Here is a 17,164-nt window from a genome sequence, read left to right on the forward strand (position 1 = left end):
CCACTCCATAAGGAAAGGAGTGCCAGTGGTGAGTGCCTGTGTGTGTGTATAATATATACATAGGCACACAGATGCAGATCTAGACAGGTAGCTATAGATACATAATCTCTCAAAAAAGGCAGTAACAAAAATAACAAACTATGCTTGCATTGTGGCAGCAGAATAAGACAGTGTGTCAAAGTGATGGGGAAAATGGTTACAACTTATCCAGATTTAAACGACTATGATACTAGCTTAACTTTTACCACCTTGCTTGTAACCCCCAACAGACAGCCTTCTTGTAAGAGGGAGGACCCCCCCTCACACAGATGCTTTGAAGAGGGAGGACTCCCCTCACAGGTGCCTTGTGTTCGAATCAGTCTGCACTATTCAGAACAACACCAGCTCCGCTGGTGGAGATTGTGGGTTCGCAGGGACATCTAAGCTTTCATTAAACTGGAAAGCAATCAAGTCTTTATGTCTACAAATTATACATTTAACAGTTCCACAAATTTGGCAAAGTTTGTGATGACATCTAGGATGTTTTCACCAAATCGTAGACGTAAATATGGAAGTCATCATCAAACTTGATGAAATAGACAGAGGGTTTGGCCTCTACTTGGTGGATGACCATGCCAGTCCTTTTCGAGCCATCTTCTTTGGCATATTCCACTTGTTTGCCTACCAGGCTGTCCACAACTTCTCCTGGTTCCCTTTCTGCTGGAGGAGAATCATCTGTATTTAAAAGAAAAAAGAAAAAGAAAAAAAAATTAATAAGTCAATATTGAGATATATCACTATCACATTTAGCAGCAAATACAAAGACTTTAAGATATCTTGAGTTGATCATGATCTGGTCAACACTTTCTTAAAGGGCCACTCTAAATATTTCAGACACATGGTCAATGTCCCAATTAGTCATCTATGAGAATGCAGCACCAAAATAGCCAAGGGCAATCCAGAAATTAATAGTCGAGATGTACTTCAGCAAAACAGCACTCACGTGGTTTGCCGAACCTCATCCAGACAGATGTATGAATGACTTAAAAATTATAACCTGAACTTCTAGGGATCACATTAAATTCTAACTGCAATGATCTAAAATTAAGTTTAAATGCCTCTGAAATACTCTTCCTACAGGGCTTCCCGAGAACATGCTGCTCACTTAAAATGCTGAGGCATCACTGGGGTTTACCTGTGAGTCTGAGAGCTCCTCCTCCTCAACTGCAATGTATTCCAACCATCTTCTACCCAGTTTCAGAATAAAAGAAATAAATTCCTCACACTTTACAAGTAAGCACTAGGTGAACTCCACCCAGACCAGGAAACAGATCCCTGAGGAGAGCCCAGGTATCTGTACCATCCATCCACAAGAGCCTCAGGTTGCAGTTACCTCTGGGAAAACACAGAATGACAACAAGCCACCACTAACCAAAACAAAACTAAGTGGGGTGGGGGCACGAAGCAGTCACAAGACTATTTTAAAGCATTCCTTGGAGGTTCAGAAGAGCGCCAAGCTTTAGAGGAACAGATGGCTTCAGGCTGGCCAGATGTCTCAGGTGTACGAACAGCCTCTGTGACCACAGCGTAACTGGAAGCACAGGAGTTTACTAGCACAGCTTCCTAGTGTGGCTCATGTAACATGTCTACATGAACATGTTTGCTCCCAACTATAGCAAGCCTCTAACTGAATGACAATCGGAGACCCACTATAGCGATCTCTGGTACAAACACACAACAGAAACTGAACCCCTGCACATGATCAGTTCTTTTAAACCAGAAAGTGAAAAAAGTACTACTTCTTCCTCAAAAATTCTCTTCCTTCAGGCAGCACTGTCCTATTACACACACTTCCACAGAAACTTCCAAGTTTATCAAGGAATTCCAAAGCATCATGCCAGCTGGTGACAAACTCTGTGAGTCTAAATGTCTACTGGGGCTTAGTCAGCCAGCAAAGGCTCTGGACTCAAACCACAAGTGATGGGGCTGCTTCAGAACGTACCAGAATGCCAGCACTATTCTAATGGGAGATCAACTTCCACACAACTGACAGGAAATTAAGAAGCTTGGAAAGGCATGAGAAGATCAAGGAGTGGCTGGAAAAGTTGCAGCGTTACGTGTGAAGGACTTGCACGTCTATTCTTAGCTCAACAGCACTTGCTTTGATGGACCTTTACCTACAGTTGGGGAATGCTTTTAAAGAATACTCTTTGGAACATAAGCCCTAGAGTATACAAATAATTTTCTTTGTAAAAAATGAACACAAACTTTAAAAAAAAAATTAAGTAGTCATTCCAGGCCAGATAAGCTTATCAGTAAGTTCCTTAACTGGCTTCTTCATAGGAAGAACTTTTAAAAAAAGGTTTTTTAAAAGAAAAAGAAACGACCATCACACCATTAACAGTGTTTGCTAGCCACAATGTCTCAGGCCAGTGTGTTAAATAGCAACACACTGTTTCAAAACAAAACAAAAACTACTTAGCAAATGATTAGGCTTATCCAAAAGTCACACTAAGAAAACAATTCCATTTATAGGAGCTTAAATATTCTTAGGGGCAAAAGAAAGGAAATGTTTACACTCTTAAAATTATAAAACTTGATTGAAAACCATCACAGAGCTCAAAGTTTTAAAAAGCATCCTCACTCACAGACTGGAAGGCTTGCTACTTATTGCGAACATGAGAGGGCAGTATATTCTGCAGACACAACACCAATGCTGTCAGAATCCCAGCAGACACCCAGAACAGCCAGGACATCCTGGGATGCACAAGGGAATGCCTCATACTTCTGATTTCAATACTTCCTACAAAGCAACGGAATGAAGACAGTGTGGGAGCTGCAAGGACAGACACAGAATCGGGTCAACAGAACCGGGGTCCAGACACGTGCACAGATCCACGGCCAACTGACTTCAACAAGGCCAAAACCATTCTAGGGAGCAAAGACCAGTCTTTTCAACAAACGGTGCTTAGTGCAAGCGGGGCTACATGAAAAAGAGTGAGCTGACTCTTCTACACTTACTTCACGCTATACCTTAGCATGTTAATAATAATAAAAAAATCCAATATAAAACCGTAATTCTTAAGACACCAAAAGCACAAGAAACAAAAAAACAGATGAATTGAGTTTAAAACTCAGGTGTCAAAACTCAAAGAAGTGAAAAGACGGATGAAATGGCAGCGCACACCTGTAATCCTAACACCCCAGGGGCCAATGTAGAAAGATGGGAGTTTGAGACCTGTTTGGACTATATAGTAAACTGCAGGTCAGCCTAAGCAAAAAAGCAAGAGTCTGCCGCAACCCCGGCACACTGCCAAGTGAAAAGACAGCCCAGAGAAGAACACCAGTAAATCTGATTTCTAATAAAAGATTAGTATCTAGAATGCTAACTCTAAACAATCACTTCACCAGAGATACACAAATGTCCGGTAGGCACACAAAAAGATCCCTGTGACATCAACAGTCACCAGGGAAACAAAGCAAACCACATGGGAAACTACCTCATCCACACTAGAAGAACTGTAAGACTAAATTTTAAAAACAAGAGAGTGCTGGTGAGGATGTTAGGAAAGCAGAGCCTCACCCATTGCTGAAGGCAATGTAAAGAGGTACAGCAGAACAATACAACCTGGAGTTGCCACCAAGACCCGGCAATTCCACTTCAAGGTACACACCAAGAAAAAAATGAAAACAAACACCCACAGAGAATCTCAGATACATATGCTTATAAAGCATCAATATCCATAGTAACCAAAACATAGTAACAACCCAAATGTGAATAAACAGCTAAACAAATGAAATATGGTATAATCTATACAATGAATTATACCTGAACATTATTTATAAAGGATAAAATCTTAAAGCATGTTCCAACAAGAGGAAACACTGAAATCATGTGAAGCAAAAAGTCACAAAAGGCCCCATGAAATACATTCACATGTAAGTCTACAACAGGAAGATGTATACAGGAAGTAAAATTATTGACTGCTTAGGGCTGTGAGTAAAGGATAGGGAGATCAGAAAAAAAGCTGGGCACAGTAGAAGCAGGGAGATCAGGAATTCAAGGTCATCTTGCAATTAAGAAAAATCAAGATGTACCTCTCAAAAAGCAGGGGTAGGGGTGAGGGGTGGTAAGCAGCATGGGCCTTTCTGATGTAACAGTACTCTGAAGCTAAGTGCCTCAATGAGTACTCATATCTATGAATACAGTAAAGAGCACTGGGTTGACTTTCGGGTACAAAAATGACAGCAAAATGAAACCGCTTTGTTTAAAGCAAAACCTGCCTGGGCACAGGGGTGTACTCCTGTTAATCCCAGAACTCTGGAGCTTGAGGCAGAAGGATTAAGTTCAAGGCCAGTCTGAGTTATAAAGTAAGTTCTGGGCCAACCTCTGCTACATGAGACTTTCTCAAAGAACAAAACCCAAGCTTCATAAAACCAGGTCATGCCCTGCACCACCACCACCATTTTCAACTTTGTGATCTAGCTGCTACTCAAAGATCTCTCCTCAGTTCAGTTGTCTTGTTTGTGGGGCTAGGGATTCAACTCAGGCCCATTCGTGCTCGGCAAGTCCCATCTCTAGCACTGAGTTGTATCTCAAGCTTCCAATTAAGTTTTCTGAAACTAGTATTCTTTGAAGTCCAATTCACAGATTAAATTATCACCATAGATGACCAGCTTCAAAATAAATCAGGAAAAAGTAGGTAAAAGTGTGGTGACATATTGTGTACCCTAGTAAAATCTGCCTGAACATCAGAGAACTCAACAAGCCACTAGATTAAACATAGAGGCCAGGCAGTGGTGGCACACACCTTTAATATCAGTACTGGGAAGTACACATGCCTTTAATCCCAGGAAGTGATATGGTGGGCAGAGAAAGCTATAGAAGGTGTGAGGAGACAGGAACTGAAGTAGGCTGAGGAAGCTCTTTCGGCTGGAGCTCTTTCAGGCTGAGAAGTTGGTGAGGTAAGAAGTGGTGGCTGTGGCTTGCTCTGCTTCTCTGATCTTCAGGCAAATTTTATTAGGGTATACAATATATCACCATATAAAAGCAGACTGACAATGAGAAAACAGCTGCTAAAAACAATGGAATGGACTTACTTTATTCCCTACACAATCACACACTTCCATTTATAAAAAATTCCATTGTAGTATTTCTAAAAATTTAAAATAACCTTTCCTAACCTTTCCAAGTAATCTAACATTTTATCATCTAAAATTCACAAGGAAAAGTTTGACTATGTTTGTACACACACACACACACACACACACACACACACACACACACACACACACACAATACCCCAAAACACACCTGCAAACCCATTACTCAAATACTTTAGTTAAAATACTAATTCCTTTCAAATCACCAAAACCAAAAGCTGCTGATGGGTTAGACTTACTGGAATCGGGCATGATGCGGAGGTCGCCTTCTTTGTAGTCATCTAGGAGCTGGTACATGTACAAGACAGGGTCTTTCTCATAGGTGATGTAAAACCATGTGTTCATGACAGGTGCCCGTGCCAAGACCATGCCCCTCCACTCATCTTTAGAGCCATCCTCTGTTTCAAACATGTGCTCCACTGCTTTGCCAATCATGGTGTCCGCTAAGTGTGCATCGCTGATCCGAGATGTGGCTGGAATTAAAAGAGCAAAGCACTTGAACAAGTGTTTACTAACAGAGACAAGCTTTGCCCATGCAATACATTAGGGAACATGAGAGTGACCAAGAGATCTAAGGCGATCAACTACCAAACCAAATGCCAAGGCTGGCACAGAGGTGAGCTAAAAAGGAAGAAATCCGGCCCAAGGTGAGTAACAATCTGTTTTGTTCTTGTTTTCTAGACTCAGTTGCTCAGTATTACACCTAAACACAGGTCTTCAGTGGTTTTGTTATTGCTTATTTAGCAGTTACTTTAAGCTAAGAGTAGGTATTAGACTCACAAACAGGAAAGAACAGCAGAGTTCTCGCACACAGCACATGGTGCCAGCCCCTTCCTAGTAACATCTGGTGAAGTCCTATGACTCTCCATGAGCCCACCCACCCTCACATAAATAATGCAAAGAAAATAACCTTAACATATGTCTTGTTACTATTTTAAGAGAAACTAGAGTTTTACTTCTCATTCTTTTCATGTTCTGAGAACAATTTTTTTACTCTTATGCCTGCAATCTATTCTCCGAGTGATCACTATCCTATCTTAGAGAAAACTATCATTTAAAATATTCCCACCTCGTCACCATCCTTCAGCCCCATCCCCAACCCCAAGTCCCTCCTCTCTTCAAAGCATGCCCCACCTGCCCAGACAAACTTCCTTCCCTCTGCAGGGGACAGGCTATTTCCACAAGTTCCCCAGAGAGCGCCAGGATAATGGCACCACCAGCCTCATCATGTGCTGTTCTGTTCTTAGTTAACAGTCCTTGTTACCTAAAGCTGTCTTATTTTATGGATTTGAGGACCTTTCCCTGTTTCTAGAACTTAGAGCAGTTTCAGGCTGCCTGTGTGGTGTCAAGAGGCAGCCCATTCGTATAAAAAAAAAAAAACGGGTGAAGAATTGCCAGCCTTTCTGTGTGCTGTGTTTAATACTAGACAGGTTATAAGGAGTCCTACTGACGTTAAGGTCTCTCCAGTCCTCACATTCTAGACAACTGTCTTTCAAAATAATCAGATCTCTTTCTGGTCACTCATCCAGTTTCTCTAGTAATATCAAAAGGAAAAGAAATATAGATTTTCCAGGCAAGTATACTGTTATTCAATTTAATTAGGACACACAACCTGTCTGTGGTGTTACATATGCAACGGCAATCAGAAACAGCACAAAATCTCCCCTGCAGGACACTTAAAACATATAGGAGCACATACTTCTTCAAGCCAGAAATCAACAAAAATTTATTAGAAGTAAAAAAATTTCACATTTTTGCACACCTTAATATCTAGTTCAAATGTTTTTAAAGACATTATATGTGAGCACAAGTATGTTTGAGTATGTACAGAGGCCAGAGAAGGGTGACCCCTTGGAGCTGTTGTGATGGGCATTTGCTGGATGCCTGTCCTGTTCAATGGCTGTGGTCTCTTGAATGCTCAGCAAGCATTCTAAGTGCTAAGCCATCTCCTCTCTAGTTTCCTTAATGTATAGTTTTTAAAAACAATTTCATTCACACTATTGTGTTTCCAGTTATGGGAGATCCAGCCTCACAATGATGTGACAGAGTTTCCCCCCAGATAATTCTAGATACTCCCCTAACACTACAAAGTATACAAGTAGTAGCTCCCTAAAGGTCAGTTGCAACACAGTCTGAAACACTTACCATTAAGTTCTTCAAAGTGTCACACTACAGCAACTCAACAACAACTACCCCACAACCAAACTCTTCCGACTAAAAAATGAAACTTGAAGGAACATTTCTCCAAAGATGACACACAAATGGCAACCAGCATGCAGGGACACACAGCCTTGGTAACTGTCATCCTTACACCTACAGATGGTTACTACCAAAACAGAAATCACCAGGTAATGCTGGCAGAGTTGGAGCGCTGAAGCCCCTGGGCACTGCGGCGGGGACTGTAAGACCTCAACAACACAGGGAACACGGTGGCAGTGCCATTAAGAAAGCGTGAATTAGAAGACCCCAGGGTCAGACAAAACCATTTCGGGGATATCACCCACCATTTCGGGGAGATCACCCAGAAGAACAGGAAGGTTTCAGAGAAGCCACAGACAGCCACATCCACAGCAGCTTCCAACATGAAAGGGGTCATGGATAAACAAAATGGAGTACATATGTATGTACCAGAGTATGACTTCCAGTATTCAAAGGAAAGCACTCTGCTACTCTGTTGAGTACATGACACTAGATGAAATAAGTCACAGAAAAACCAATTCTCTACAACTCCATTTACGGAGTATGTATCCAAAATAGACAAATCCCCAAAGACAGGAAAGGAGATTCCCATGTACAAAATGATCCAGACAATAAATTCTGCAGTCTTTTTCTGTAATGTTTCACACTGTCCATCTTGCCCTCTGAGTGGATCTTTATCTAACTTGGTTCATGTGTGTTTGTGTGTGTGCATGCTGAGTTATGCAGACTTTTCCAATAGAAGAGGGAACTCCACACAGTACTGTGAATAAATGAGGGTGAGGGGAACAAATCTTATCTAAATGTTAGGAAACTAACAGGCGTGGGGACCTTAAGGGTCCACAGACCTTGCCTTGAGAACCACTGACATCACAGGCTCTTCAGCTGGTTTTTTCTCCATTCCCAGATCGCTATAACTAACATTCAATGTACACGCTGAAGTGGGCTAGAAGACTTTCCTCCTACACAGAACACAAAAAGTAAGTAACTTTCTAGATTCTACTCTCATAGTGAACACTAAAGTTAAGAGTTACATGTCTAGCCAAGTATGGCTATCCGTACCTATAATCCCAGCCCTCCAGAGCCTGAGGCAGGACAATGGCAGTGAGCTCCGGGTCAGCCAAAATAAAGAGCACTGAACTACTTACTAAGCATACTGGACGCACAATATCTTGCTGATCTGAACCATCATTTGGACTCCTCTCTTCAAAGTGCTTTAGTTTACAACTATAATCCATGTCCTCTGATGAACTAGACCACACAAAACTATAAAGAACACACGCCACCCTTGATGACGTACTCATGGTGCTTACGAGGTTTGCTCCTGTCCTATGAATATTCAGGTGAGAAGCCTTTGCCCTGGAGAGCAGACAGACTGCAATCCTGATCAGAAGATGCATCCACCATGTTAACACAACGGAAGCATGCAGTTAACTGCTTTCTATGGTGCCAATAAGACATTTAACATCCACATTTCCAGTAGGAGGCCTGACCACAGTCACACTAGGAAGAGTCATCGGCCAGATGTGTGGTACATCCGCCATCCCAGCTAGTTAGTCAGGAGGCCGAGATAGGAGGATTCACTTGAGCTCATGCATTGGAGACCATCCTGGGTAAGGCTCAAGTGAGGTAGTACTTCTGCTCTAGGTGTTATAGCCTTAGATCCTGTCTCAAAAAGTTGAAAACAGAGGATTAAAATGTAAAACTCCGTGAAAATGGAACGGTGCGTCACAGGAATCAGAACACTTTCCATATCTGTGGGGCCTAATTTTCAAATGACGCAAAGCCTTAAAGGCAACTTTGAAAGAATATACATCAGTATTTTAAGACGTGGCAGCAAAACATTTTGAAACATATATTTTAAGTAACATTAACTCGTGAATGTCTGACTTAAAACTGCCATCAATAATCATTACCTTTTTTAAGGGACATTTACAAGGAGAAACTTCAGGACATAGTATCAAAGCTTTCCACTTGCAAAATGTCCTGAAGAATGGACAGAGCGTCATCCTAGATGTTTCCACTACAGTTCCAAGTACAATTACCATTTGTAATAGACAACAAGCTGAAACCACCTATAATCCTGAGGTGTCAATATGCCATGTCAGTGAGCTAATGACAATCACAGACAACAACAAGCAACTGGAAGACCGGAAACCTCTAGAACAAAGATCCATCTTTATATCCTTCATAAGGCCCTCAACTGTGGTTTCAGAACATCTTCTCTGGGTCAGCTTTTGTGTTTGTAAGTGGTAAATGTTTCAGAGGTGCTTGAGGTGTGATATAAGTAAAAAACACTAATAACGAGAATCAAAAAGTATTCAATCCCCACTTTTTAAAATAATAAGGCTTTAAAAATAATAAGTTTAAAAACTTACCAACTCTATCAGGGAGAACTTCAAGTGCAGAAACTCTTTCATCTTTATTAAGTTCTAGTCCATAAACACAGTCAAATCCATCATACTTTATAAGATACAGGGAAGGATTCACAGGCACCTGGTCCAGGACAGTCCCCTTCCACTGGGTGACAGGGCCGTTGCCCTCTCTCCACCCATGCTGAATCCTGCAGCCTACGATGTTCCGCCGGGGCTGGGACACAGGCTTGCTTGGTCCCACACTGGTCCGATGTTTTCTGTATTCACACATACAATGTATTATTCTCACAATTATGCATATCTGGACCCAATACAGTCACTAGCTTGCATATTCTTCATTACACATGACCCTAAGGCATGGGCAAATTCCTACTGATAAGCCAGAATGACTGCAAGTTTTAGGCCAGCCTGGGCTGCATAACAAAATCTGCTTCAAAAACAGAGTAATCTTACAGATGACCTGTTAGCTTTCCAGGACCCATATGGTATTTTGTAACTGCCTGAACTCAGTTAAAACACCCTCTTCTGGACTCCTCAGGCATCAGGCACGCATGGAGTGCACATACATACATGGAGGCACTCACAAACACACGCCTTTAATCCCAGCACTCCGGAGGCAGAGAGAGGCAGGCAGATCTCTCTGAGTTCCAGGACAGGCACCAAACGTACACAGAGAAACCCTGTCTCGATAAAAACCAAAAAAACAAAAAACAAAAAACAAAACCCCCCACAACTTGACATTTTACTCCTCTTTATGCCCTGGTAACCCTGAAAATAAACTAACCTTAAACGAGTTGAACTGTGTGTGTGCATGCAATAGAGTTCTCTCAGAAGCACAATTTCATCACACACTTGAATAACTCACAAGCACTTTTTAACAGTTTGACAAATAATGTAATATTAAAAATATTGTAGCAACATCAAACTAGTGATTTAAATATTTACATGAAATGCTAATACTCTACCTATTCGTGTGTGCACACACATGTACATACAAGAATATACGTGTCCATGTAGAGGCTAGAAGTTGCTATCAAGTGTCTTCCTCTACTGCTCTCCACCTTATTTTCCAAAACAGTCTCTCACTGAATCTAGAACTTGCCATTTAGGCTAGACTAGCTGACCAATGAGTTCCCAGGATCCACCTATCTCTGCCCTGCCCCCAAATACTGGGGTTACAGACATATGCACAACCTGGGGACCCAAACTTAGCTCGTTATGCTTATTCACACAAGCATTTCACACACACAGTCATCTCCCTAGTGCCCATCCTGGCTCCTGATATGGGGGGTGGGAGCAGCCATGACACTCTGAAGTACCAAGACAAAGGACAGACTTGGCTTGGGTGCAACCGGGTCTAAACCAACTTGACAGATGCTGCTGTGTGCCAAGAGCAAAACAGGGCTGAAGAGGTTTCCTTTCCACTTTAAGAGTATACAGGGCATTTCATAATTTCTTAAAAAAGTCCTGTAGCTACAATAGCTAAAGCTGTAATTATATATACATATATAGTATAAATAGAAGGACATTCATTATTTACATGCACTTAGCCTTGTCAGAGGTCCTAGAAACAATGGTCTCTCGCAAACATGAGGAAGGACAGACAGCAAAGCCAGTAAGCACTCAGCTGGGGGGGGGGGGGGGGGGGGACTAAAAGCTGAGGCCAAGTGGTGGAGCAAATGCGGAACCTCAAAGCCAGGTATTCCCACACGCTCCTCAACAGTCTTCTGACCTCAGAACCTTTGGGAAAGCAGCACACCTTCCTCCCAGGGAGGGACAGCCACGTCCCCAGGCCGCTAGAGTACAAAAGCCTAACTAAGCAGGTCTGACTAGAGCCAGCAAATGAAAGCCCAGAGGCAGACAGGGAACAACAGATAGAGGTGGCTAAAGGGAGTCTTGTTTTAAATAAGACACACAGCAGAGCTAAGGAAGCTCGGGAACTCTGAGGTCACCTCCTGTCCAGCCCTGGGATCCTGCTGGACAATATACAAAAGTAGCTTAAAGAGAAAAGAAAGAAATGTTCTTGAGTTTTGATAGGTAGTAGAGGCTGGCCAGGAAAATACATCCACGTAGTAGATAAAATTGTGACTGGCATTAAGCAAATTACACAAGCCAAGTAAGAGAAACTGTCCAGTTGATTGTGCCAAGGGGTGCCCAGATCAGATGCTTGTTTCTGGGTGTTGTCTGAGAATGCTCTGGAGAGAGATCAGTATGTGAACTGCTGGGTGAGGAAAAAGGATGTGTCCTCAGCAATGCAAACAGGCTTCACTCAATCTGCTGAGGCTGAATACAACAGAAGGGCAGGACCATGGCTTTCTCCCACTCCTGGACTAATCTTCCACTAGCGGCTCCTGGTTCTCTGACTTTGCATCAGAACTGTACCAACAGCTACCCTAGGTCTCCAGCTCACAGACTGCAAGTTGAGGGGACTTCCTGTCTCAATACTCAACTTTTCATAATCTTGATGTTCTTCTATCTCCTGCTGGTTCTCTTGCTCCAGACAATCCTAACGAAGGACCATGTATCACAGAATGGAAAAGCTAAGAATGAGACAATGTGAAAAAAGCTAGGCGAGGTCAGAAACAAGACACCCTGAAGGTTTTGGTCACGTAGACAACCACAGAGGATTCTGAGGACACGGCAGCATGGAGCGTACAGCGAAGTGAGCGGTGAAAGGCGGCGGGGTGCAAAGCCTGAGGACTCAGCACATGCTAACAGGGGAGGGACTGCACCACAAGTGGTCTACAGCCTGCAGTCAAAGGCCACGGTACCAAAACCGAAACTCAGAAACTGTCCTAAATCAAAACACCTCAAAAACTATACCCCTGGGGGGTCAGAGAAAGAACGGCTCCTGCTGAGACATACCCCAGTAAAACAGTCTTTGCGCATCCAGGCGAAGGGACCAAACCACGTATAAGGTGAAACAGTTAAATCTGGACAGCAACATGCTAAACCAGAAGACAACATGACAATGAGCTTGGGGATCTTCTGGAAAACAAACCATGAGCCAGAAGGGCAAGCTGACTTCCAAGCAAAAAGACCACAACTGAAAGTTGTAAGCATGTCCAAAGGCAGGGAACACTCTTCTCATATGTATGTGTCCCTTAGATATAGCTCCCAAAGTGTCAAGTCAGCAAAGGCTGACACACAGCTCAACTCAGGACTGACAGGGAGTAGTAGATAGTCACTGTAGAGCAAATGCAGAGGAAGAGACAAACCAGGACCACAGGAGATCCTTGAACAATGAAGGGATGCACATACCAACCATGGCACAGCTGACAATCCCAAAGTCTCACCAACCTTTAATCCTAGCACTCAAAGAAGCTGAGACAGGAGAGTCAGGAGTTCTGGGATAGCCTGGACTCCACAGTGAGATCCTGTCACCAAAAGAACCTTAGCCAGGAATGAAGGCACCCACCTGTAATCCTAGCATCCAGGAGGCCGAGACAGAGGAAGCCAAATCTGAGGCTAGTTTGGAGTACACATGGAGCTCCAGGCTACCCTGGGAGCTAGGCAAAGAAACTCCCACTGACTATGTTTCTAATAACACCAAAATAAACAGCATACATGCACACAAGCATGTGCATACCACAATACATTTATGGAGGTCAGAGCTGCTTCTGTCCTTACACATTACATGGGTTTAGGGACTTGAACTCAGACCACCAGGCTTTCATGGTAAGCCCTTGTTCCCTCTGAGCTACCTTACTAAGAAGTTCCCACAAGATCACTTTTTTACTGATATTGCTAACTCAGTGGAGACAACTACTCTCCCAGGGGTGAGCAGCAACGGACTGTGGTGATTCTAGGAGAACTCACAAGACCTGAGCTCACGCCAAGAGCAAGAGGAAGGAGCTGAGATGACTGCAAGTGGCACTGCAGCTGGTTCCAATGCCATTACGATACGGTGCTGCACCTGCTATGTGTTTACGTCTGTCTGAAAACAGCAATCCTGAAGTCCTTCTGTGCAGTTTTAGTGCTGTAAGATTCATCCACAACCCCACCCCACCCCACCTCATCACCGCCCCAAAAGTTTCCAGCTCAACTTCAGGTGTGACCCACGGGTCAGTCTCAGTATTTGAGAAGACATCAAAACGTGCAACTGTCATCTATTCTGACACAGATTTGGCACAATTCTCAATCTCTCTCTCACAACCAGCACAACAGAAGAGAAGAAAAGCTTCAATAAAGCTATCAAAAGCTTGTAACTACTAAACAACACTCAGACCCAAAAGAGGACCAGTCTAAACATGTGCAGTTTCTAGGAACAAACATCTGTCCCATCCCACTCAATCACCCACCCCCCCCCACCCCCACCAAGGCATTACACTTGCCTTACAACACCAGAATCTTCTCAGTGATACTTTTTACCTTTGTCTTCAGGTAATCAGTCACAAGCCTTTCTTCAGGTAATCAGTCACAAGCCTTCCTTCAATGTTTACAAAGCCCACATCCCAGTGAACTTCCCTGTATAGGACAGGCCCACAACAAAGGCTAAGGGAGGCACCTCACTGAGGCAAGGATGCACAGGACTCTATCACACATACTTCTTCTTAACTTCAAGAAGAGCCACTGTAACTTCCCAAATCCTAAGCAACAGCCACTGTTCTTTCTGTTAGGACTCCTTTGTCTACTCAGGACTCTGGTACTACATGTGAATCTTGAGGGTGTTTTTCCACCCTCAAGGAACATCACTGGGATTTTGATGGGGATTGCTCTGAATCCGTAGACAGCTTTTATTTCTACAGTATGAATTTGTCAGTCCATACTTTAAGCAAATCACTAAATAAAACAGGAAGTCAGTATCTAAAGGTAGGCCTTTTCTATCTTATTCTACTTCACTCCAAATGTTGATATTCTAATTGCAAATCATGGTTGGGTACTAGTTTCTTTTCATTTTCATTAATTTATTTTGTGTGCCCATGTGTGGGTGCATCTGTGCCATAGTTTGTGTGTAGAGGCCAGGGGACAGCTGGCAGCAATCAGTTCTCTCCTTCCACCATGTGAGTCCTGGGAACAAGACTCAAATCATCAGGTTTAGCAACAAGTGTCTCTTCTGGCTGTGCCATCTCACCAGCCCTTTTCATTTTTTGGAGGCAGGAGCTCACTCAATAGCCCAGGCTGACCTTGAACTCACAAAGATCCTCATGCTTCAGAGTCTTGAGTGCTAGAGTACAGGTGTGCAATACAACTCTGTGGTCATCTGAATGAGAACAGCCCTATACACTCATATATTTGAATGTCTGGGTCCCAGTGGATTACTTGGGAAGGATTAGAAGGTGTGGCCTGGTTAAAGGAGAGGTGTCACTGGGAGTGGGCTTTGAGGTTTCAAAAGCCCGTGCCACACCCAGTCTCACTCTTTCTCTGTCTTAGGCATGTGGATAAGATGTAAGTTCTCAGCTACCAGTGACCTCCCTGCCACTACTGTAACATCCTTGTCCACCTGCCACAACATTCCCCACTATGAAAACCATGGACCAATTCTCTGACACTGCAAGCAAGCCTTGAAATAAATGCTTTCATTTTAAGTTGCTTTTGAAATGGTGTCTCTTCACAGCAACAGAACAATAACTAAGACATATGCTGGATTTAGGGTACCATTTTTTATCTGTTTACAGAATAGAAATAATCCTTCTCCTGGACCAGTAAGGCACCACATGCCAAAGCTTCACCATGTAGAACAATTATACCTCAGGGAGTGCATGTCTAGGGCCTTACTGAAAGAAAAAGTTCAGTAATACATCCTACTGACCAAGTAATTAAGATCTATCACTACACTGAAATAACTATATAGCTATTAAAATTATAGGAAAAAAAAGCTGGGATGGAGCTCATTGGTGGAGTGCTTACTGAGCATACCCAAGCCACAGGTTTGATCACCAACTCCATGAAAGAAAAGAAATCTAAAATTAGAAATAAGAATTTAAAGATTTTTTCCCCCATTTGCTTGAATTATCCTTTTTTTTGTCTTTTTAAATTTAAAGATGTTTTAAAAGCGCAAATGTAAGCCAGGCTTCGCTGGTCACTCCAGGGTCTTTCTAGGGAAGGTGGAGATGTGTATGGCTGCTGTAGGCCTTGCTTGAGAGCCACTGCCCTGCTCCAGCACTCCCATGCATCTCTGTGCTTTGTCAGCTACATAATGAACCCCAGACAAAGCAGAAACAAGGGATCCAAGAGGATGTCATGTCCTGTCCCAAGAACTGAGCATGATTTAGCCATCAGATTTATTCAGAAGCCAACAGTGTAAAAGAGGCTATCAATCTGGGAGGGGTCAGAGGGAGATGGGATGGAGAGGAGATGGAAGGGGCTGGAAGAAGAAAAGGAAAAGGGGGAAGTGATGTAACTATATTTTAATTACAACTACATTGTATAAAATCCTCAAGTAATTAATAAAAATAGTTTTAAAAAAGGAAAGACAGAAAAAACAAACAAACAAATAAATAAATAGGAAAGACAGCCAGTCAGTGGTAGTGCATACTTTTAATCCCAGCACTTGGGAGGTGAAGGCAGGTGGATCTCTTGAGTTCGAGGCCAGCCTGGTCTACAGAGTTAATTCCAGAACAGCTGGGGCTATTTCACAAACAAAATAAAAGAGGGGCAGAAAAGAAAAGGGGAAAAAAAAAAAAAAAAAGAGGGGAAAAACAAAGAACTCAAAATTTGGTGTGAGGGTGGAGAAGATAGATCTCTGGGAGGAGTAAATATGATCAAAATACATTGCATGAAATTCTCAAACAATTAATAAAAACTAATAATTTTTAAAAAGTGGGTGAGGAGCCTCCTAAGCAAGCAGGAGGAAAATGTGAGAACTAGTTTCCATCCCCAGCACTCATCCCTGAAGGCATTTGGCCAGACTAACTGAATTGGCAAGCTCTGGGTTCAAGTGAAGAACTCTGTCTCAATATATAATATAAAACACCTGATGTCAATCTCTGGCCTCTACATGTGCGCACGCGCGCGCGCACGCGCACACACACACACACACACACACACACACACACACACGCCCCTCCCACACATGTGACTACACACACACACAGAGCTAAAGGACCCATTAAAGAAAACTCATTTCTCTCAATACTGGAAATAAGTGGCAGAAAAACAGAGGGAAGCTCTATGAAGCTCTTAAAGGAGAAACTTTTGGAGAGAGAGTATCTTTCAAGTGAGACAATGCAATGACATAAAGGGGAAGGAAATACTGGGACAAGAAGGATTAAATGGGGTAAGGGATGGGAGGGCATGATAGAGAAAGGAATGTGGGTGGGAAGGGACAAGTAACATTAAAGGCCTTTAAAAAACATTTATCTTACGTGTCTGTGTGTATGCATGAACCCTCGGGGATCAGAAGAGTAGTCAGACTCCTCAGAAACTGCAGTTAGAAGCGGTTGGTCCTAAGCTGCCATGTGGATGCTGGGAGCTACACCCCATTTTCCTGCAAGAGCATTTAGTGCTCT

At 42.8% G+C, this 17,164-nt stretch overlaps 1 protein-coding gene across 2 annotated transcripts in view; it reads right to left on the reverse strand.

The window, feature by feature from the left end:
• Positions 1–436: 436 nt before the first annotated feature.
• Spin1 (spindlin 1) overlaps positions 437–17,164 on the reverse strand; it is a 49,673-nt gene continuing 32,945 nt past the window's right edge. For both annotated transcript variants that reach the window (XM_059262952.1, XM_059262953.1), the window contains exons 4-6: positions 9,717–9,970; positions 5,382–5,615; positions 437–714 (exon numbers count right to left, since the gene is read on the reverse strand). In XM_059262952.1, the coding sequence (XP_059118935.1) occupies positions 515–714; positions 5,382–5,615; positions 9,717–9,970 (688 nt within the window). In that variant the 3' untranslated portion in view covers positions 437–514. The remainder of the gene's footprint in view (positions 715–5,381; positions 5,616–9,716; positions 9,971–17,164) is intronic.

The sequence above is a fragment of the Peromyscus eremicus genome, chromosome 5, assembly GCF_949786415.1.
Source record: "Peromyscus eremicus chromosome 5, PerEre_H2_v1, whole genome shotgun sequence".
Classification (NCBI taxonomy): Eukaryota; Metazoa; Chordata; class Mammalia; order Rodentia; family Cricetidae; genus Peromyscus; species Peromyscus eremicus.